This window comes from Chrysochloris asiatica, unplaced genomic scaffold (assembly GCF_000296735.1).
Source record: "Chrysochloris asiatica unplaced genomic scaffold, ChrAsi1.0 scaffold00098, whole genome shotgun sequence".
Classification (NCBI taxonomy): domain Eukaryota; kingdom Metazoa; phylum Chordata; class Mammalia; order Afrosoricida; family Chrysochloridae; genus Chrysochloris; species Chrysochloris asiatica.
This window is the reverse complement of record NW_006408616.1, coordinates 10,063,510-10,070,236: the sequence shown is the minus strand read 5'-3', so window position 1 is coordinate 10,070,236 and position 6,727 is coordinate 10,063,510. Positions and strand designations below refer to the sequence as shown.

The 6,727-nt window shown below is 33.1% G+C and overlaps 1 protein-coding gene across 2 annotated transcripts in view; it reads right to left on the bottom strand.

Annotated features, from left to right (window-relative positions):
• The window catches only part of CCDC91 (coiled-coil domain containing 91), a 359,636-nt gene that overhangs the window by 131,016 nt on the left and 221,893 nt on the right, over positions 1 to 6,727 (bottom strand). For both annotated transcript variants that reach the window (XM_006866971.1, XM_006866972.1), the window contains 3 exons: positions 5,363 to 5,455; positions 5,203 to 5,271; positions 3,145 to 3,321 (listed from right to left, as the gene is read on the bottom strand). In XM_006866971.1, coding sequence (XP_006867033.1) covers positions 3,145 to 3,321; positions 5,203 to 5,271; positions 5,363 to 5,455 — 339 coding nt within the window. The remainder of the gene's footprint in view (positions 1 to 3,144; positions 3,322 to 5,202; positions 5,272 to 5,362; positions 5,456 to 6,727) is intronic.

The following is a 6,727-nucleotide window of genomic DNA, read 5'->3' as shown; positions in this document are numbered from 1 at the left end:
TAAATTCAATAAATAAAACTTAGAGAAAACTAATATTATTATTTCTCTAATTGCTATAAGAAATAATAAGGTTCTATCAAATTTTGTAATACCTCATGTTTTAGGAGTTTTTTTCTAAAACATTTATCAAAGACATTAATTATAAATATGACATTCACAGATACAATCCTCAGGGTATGAACTGGTTGAAGAGGAAGGATTTAAGATTTTTATCACTAGTAGTCTGGGAGTAGTCTATTTATATTCATAAATTATATTTCTGGTTCTGCAATTTAGGTAATTTATGAGTATCAAGTTAACATAATAACCTATAACATAACATAGCATATAACAACAAAACCTATAATACTTCATATATTTTTTTTTGTTTTTCCAAGATAATTAATATGATTAATTAATGAAGTGATACCTAACATTTACTTGAGAAATTGGGAGGAATACAATGGAATATTAGCAAGTAGCTTCCTGAAAATATATTCTTCAGGGATTATTGCATGTTGTCTCATAAATGCCTATTTTCATTGCAGCTGGTGTAATCTTCTAATAACTTTTTATTTTTAATATTTTTTTATTGCTGTTGTAATTGAGAATATACAAAGCAAAACATACACCAATTCAACAATTTCTACTGGTACACTTCAGTGACATTGATTAAATCCTTCTTACCTTCCTTTTCCATATTGTTCCTCCTCCAATAACCCAACTTTACAGTAACAGAACTAGAGAGTTGTGACAGAGACTGTACGGACTACAAGCAAAAATATTTATGATGAAGATGTTTAGAGGACTGCTGGTGTGGTCTTGTAGGATCAGCACTGGACTGCGAACAACATGGTAGGCAGTTCAAACCCACCAGCTCCTACTTGGAAACCCTATACAGGGTCTCTGTGAATCAAAGCTGACTCTATGGCACTTAACAACAATAATTCTTTAGAGAAAATGTTGTTGATTCTTGCATTAGCTATATGACTTTAAATGAAATTTTTAATAACACATTTCAGATTGAGATGAAATTAGCCAAGACAGCAGATCAGAGGTGCTGTAAAAAATGAGGGGAAAAAAAGATGCATTTAATGTATAATAAAGGAGCCCTGATGGCACCGTGGTTAAGAGACCCAGACGCTAATCAAAATGTGTACAGTTCAAACTCTCCAGCCACTCTACAGGACAAAAACATTGTAGTATGCTTCTGTAAAGACCAATAGCCTTGGGAACCTATAGGTAAGTTCTACTATGTCCTACAGGGTCTGTATGAGTCAGAATGTATAATAGGAGGATTGGTTTGGTTTAATGCACAATAGAAGGAGGCTTCAAAATGTTCATGGAAAAATTCTATTAACTTTTAATTCCATTTATCCACGAACTTTTAATGAACTCATAAATATGAAAAAAATACACTGTACAATTTGTGCAAAGTTTTTTTTTTTTTTTTAATGGAGAATTAGAATTCCATGACAATACTACCCTAAAATTATGGAAAAAGTAAATTTAGATGAATTCTGAGATTCTTTTATGGTTGACAAGGAAGTGAAAATATTGATTACTATAATTTTGATAAATGGGAATTCTATAGTAACCACAGTAGACATACAGTATTTAACTTCTGAACTTTGTTGTTAAATGTCGTCAAGTCAGTTCTGACTCATAGCGACCCTGCACAGGTTCCCAAGGAGCAGCTGATAGGAGCTGACCTTGTGGTTTGTAGTCCAGTGCTTATCCTACAGTGTAATCGCAACACTGCATGCTTGAGAGCACCATTCAGATAGCTATAGAGTCTATAAGAAAATCTTCTAGATTTTACCAACATTTATAATGGCATGGTAGAATAAACCATGGAATACAAGCAAAAAGTTAACTCACAAATGTGATTCTTTTGCTTCCTATACTTATCTAAGGGAATTATCCCATGGCACATATTTAAATAAAGTATCTCATTCAAGTATCTTATTGTATATATAAAGAAAACACTAAGTCCAAGAGAAACAGAGACTTGAAAATTAAATTATTGATAATTAAATTAATGTGGAGTTTTGAATTATTGATATAAACAATCAAAAGTTATTTTATATGCAGGCCATACTTGGCAATCTACATACATCCTTAATAAGCTATATTAGCCATTATTTTTGAGGTTCCATTAATTATTTGTGGAGTTCTGGTATAGCAATGTAGGATAAGCGCTGGACTGCTAACTGTAAGGTTAGCAGTGGTTCAAACCCACCAGCTGTTCCTCAGAAACCCTATACAGGGTCACTATAAGTTGGAACCATCTTGATAATACTGAACAACAACAATAATTAATTATTCTATCACGTATCTGACAGTTTATCATACATGGTGGGTTATATGTCTCTTTAATGCTGGAAGATATTCTACTACTATTTCAAATAGGAACAGGGTCAACCATGGTGGATAGGGATTCAGGAAAAAATCAAGATGAAGACAAACTAGGAAGAAGGACCTGTGACATAATTCTTAAAATATTAACCAGTTAAATTCTTATGAATAGCATCTGGGCAGTGTTTTGTTCTATTGTACATAGGGTCACTATGAGTTGGAACAGAAACAATGACACCTAACAGCAACAAAATAAATTATTACCAAAAACTAAAGGTATGTTTGTTTTTTTAAAGGTATGTTTTTGTTGTTAAGTGTCATTGAGTAGGTTCCAACTCATAGCAATCCTATACTGGGTTTCCAAGGAGTGGCTGGTGAGCTTGAACTGCTGACCTGAAGGTTCAAAACAATCTTGTGGTTGAGTGCTTATCCGAGAGTGCCACAACAGGATTACAAATAAATCAGACTTACAAATTATATGTTAATTAATCATATAATGAATAATATAGTTTATATTATCTTACATTGATTATGCATATATAGGTGTGTTTATAACAAGGAAAGAACATGTATGATAAAAAGGGTTGATAATATTGTTGCCATGATTAAACATAATTTTGGATTCTGTACTTCTGAAAAGGAGTAAAAAGGAAAAATTATAACTTAGCAAGTTTTCAATATCAGTGTGATAAAAGGACATAAAAAACATAAATTATTAAAGAAAAAATTAAGTACTGAAATGCCCACTAACAAGTATAAAATAGTTTAAGAAAAATGAAATATTTCCAAAGCGTTAATTCTACTAACCTGACTTATTTTTCTTTGTTCTTGTATAGCTTTTTGAATTTCTTGTGTTACTTTTTCTTGATCTTTTGCATGTTCATTCTTCCATAATTCCCTTTCTTCAGCATGAGCTTTTTCTAAATTTTTTCTTTCTTCTTCTATGGCTTTCAAAATTGCATCCTGCATTGCTTCTTTCTCAAGCTTCAAAATAAATAATGACCGAAAAAAGAAAATAAAGTGATTGAGCACTATTTCCATAAATAAGACAGACTTGTGTAAACAGAGGAGGTACACAGTTTGATCCTATGGGGTCTGATTCTGACATTGCTATTTTTAACACAATTCAATAATTTCTGTAAAATTAAATCTACTGCTTTTTGCACAAATATTACTGTCAATCTCCATAACATTTCTAAACTTACAAAAAAATCCAAAATTGTAGCTTTTAAAAGATTTGGTCTCAGAATGTTTTATAATCCTCAAAGAAGGTTTTGTTATGTTGGCTGTATATTTTCAAATTTATAATATTAGTAATTCAAGCCAAGATATGTTTAAAGCATTTGTTTGGTAATTCATTCAAAATAAATAGTAAAGTACTTTATGAAAAAACACCTATATTTTTTCAAAATTAAAAGGGCATTGTTTTACATATTTTTAAACCACGTTAATGGTATGGCACTGTTGGTTAATTTGATTTTGTAAGTTGATTTGAATAGCAAGGTCAATGACTCAAACTCACCAGCCTCTCCTTAGACCCCTATACAAAACTGCTGTAAGTTGGAACCTACTGCATCCAGTAGGTTCCGACTTATACGTAACAACAATCTGTGACTTTAATAGCAAATAGCTAGATTCTCACATCTACCTTCTGTGTTACTCTAAGGGTAAACTTCTGGGCTGAAGTGAATTAAAATTCACTTGTCTACCTTCTGTATTTACAATAATGATAAGCTCTTTGTTTGAAGTGAATAGGAAGCCCTTCTCTGTCAAGTCCTGGGGTCCATAATATTGTAGATCCTTTGATTTGAAGATCCTTGACAATGAGATGGCCCACACATCTGCACTGATCGCCCATCCACCTGACTCTAGCCTAGACAGCCTGAGTATGGTTCCAAGCCATAGTGACCCTGTATAGGGTTTCCACGTTAACAGGTGGTCAGTTGAATTGCTGACTTTGTGGTTCAAACAGACCTTATCCCACAGTGCCACACAATGACCCCAGGATTACTTATACATGCATAATAATTTAATACATTCCCCCATGTCTTGTGGTGTATATGAAAAAGGCAAATTCACAATCACATCTGAACTGCCGTCCCAGCATAATGATTGGTACATAAAAGACCACCAATATTTGTTTATTAAATTTAATCTTAAATTCACAACTTAAAAGTCAGTGCTATATACATATGTGTTAGTTTGTGTATATTTAATATCTTTGAATATACTACTGAGATGGGTTATTTTGATGTTGGCTTTAAAACAATCACATATCTTGGTGACTATAAATACACACACATTATCTTCAAAACCACCTATCAAACTCCAGATGGGCATTTTGTACGTCTCAAAATACTTTACTAAGTAATTAGTAATCTATGATGCAAATATTCTGCAGGAGAAATATGAGGCTTTCTGTTCCCTCTAAGATTTAAAGCCTTTAATACCTTTTTAAGAGTCCTGGTGTGGTGCTGTAGGAGAATCCACTGGCCCTCAAGGATGATTTAAACTACAAGGTCGGTGGTTCATGCTCACCAGCCACTTCTAGGAAACCCTACACAGGGTCTCTATGAGTCTCAACCTACTTGACAGCGTTTAACAACAGTATACCCTATGGAGGGTCTCCATAAGTGGGAAAGACTCAAAAGCACACAAAAACAACAGCAAATATAAACTATTTCATTCCATCACAATCTAGTAATGTGAACATAGAATATGAATAGTTGGTTCCTAAACTTTTGAGAAAAAATAGGAAAGTAAACCAAAACACTAATTTTTCTGGAATGAAACTTTATACAAAAATCAACTGAACCCTGTGTTTACTACTACTACTTACAAAGAGACCCATACACATGGAAATACCTTTGCAGCAGCTCTTAGTGCTTCTTTATTTTGTTGCCTTTCTTCCTCCAAACATTTTTCTAATATTTCCTGCAAATGATAAGACAGTTTGGTAGAAACTAAATTTACTGAGGTGAAAGACCACATTCTTTCAACACTCTGAGCACACTTAAAACATTACCTTCTGTTCTTGAGATTGCTCAATCAAAGCTTCCTTTATTTTTTCTTTCAGCAGTTCCTTTTCTGTGTCTAGTATTTCAAGTAGCCTCTGATGCTACAAGGAATAATAATAGATTTATGATTATTACTCTGACACAAACAGTCTACCAACAAGGAGTACAGTTGGTGGAATTCAAATGCACAGAAGTACTGAAGGTGTATCTAGAGTAAACAATATAAATTTGCTAAAATGAACGATTCCATCTAGAACTCATCTTTTCTAATCTGTCAAGATATATTTGTTTTCAGCCCCTAAACTCATCCGAACACACCAAACTCATCATTTCCAATCAGTCAAGACACATTTGTATTTAGGCCCCAAACTCAACAAAGTACATGACATAAGATCTAACTTAGCAAAACTTCTTCCATATTGACAAGTGAATCTGACAATGACAACACATCTTTCCCCAGAATTAAAGCCAGAGGGGGAAAAAAATTACTTACAAAAATGAGTATTATTAGCTTACAGCAACAGAGGCAATCAGATAGTAATTAAATAGGCTTGAACAGCTACCATAATAGATTTGTGTTTTTATGAAAATGATGCGAAGAAAACGAAGCACTTATTAGTAACTAAAAATACATTAGTATCACACCAAGCTTTTACCATAGATTCTATAAATCTATGAAAGCAGTTAAAATAATATGTTAATTATAAGCAATATCAAAGGGTATAAGGTTCATGTATTTATTTCAAAGTGCTAATGAAAAAGCATATGGATTTCTTCCTTCAGTATCAATGGCTCTTGATCATATGCTACCTCTTGAAATGGTTGAATATGAGCAATTTCTTTCTGGTACATTTACTCTGTGTATTCCTTCCATCTTCTTTTAATGCTTTCTGCATCATTCAATAATTTTCCCAGAGAATCTTTCAATAACGAAAGGCAAGGTTTGAATTTTTTCTTCAGGTTCCCCAGCTTGAGAAATGCTTAGTGTGTTCTTCCTTTTTGGTGTTCTGACTCCAGATCTTTGCACAGTTTATTGTAACATTTGAATTTATCTTATCAAGCTGATCTTTTGAAAATTTCTGCTCAGTTCTTGGACCTCCTCATTTCTTGGACCTCCTCATTTCTTCCATTTGCTTTAGCATCTCTACTCTGGAGAGCAAGTTTCAGTGTTTTTTCTGATGTCCATTTTGACCTTTTCCTTCTTTCTTGTCTTCTCAATGACTTTTTGCTTTCTTCATGTATAATGTTCTTGATGTTATCCCACAACTCTTCTGGTCTTTGGTTTTTAATGTTTAATGTATCAAATCTGTTCTTCAAATGATCTCTGAATTCAGGTGGGATATATTCAAGGTCATATTGTGGCTCTCGTGGAC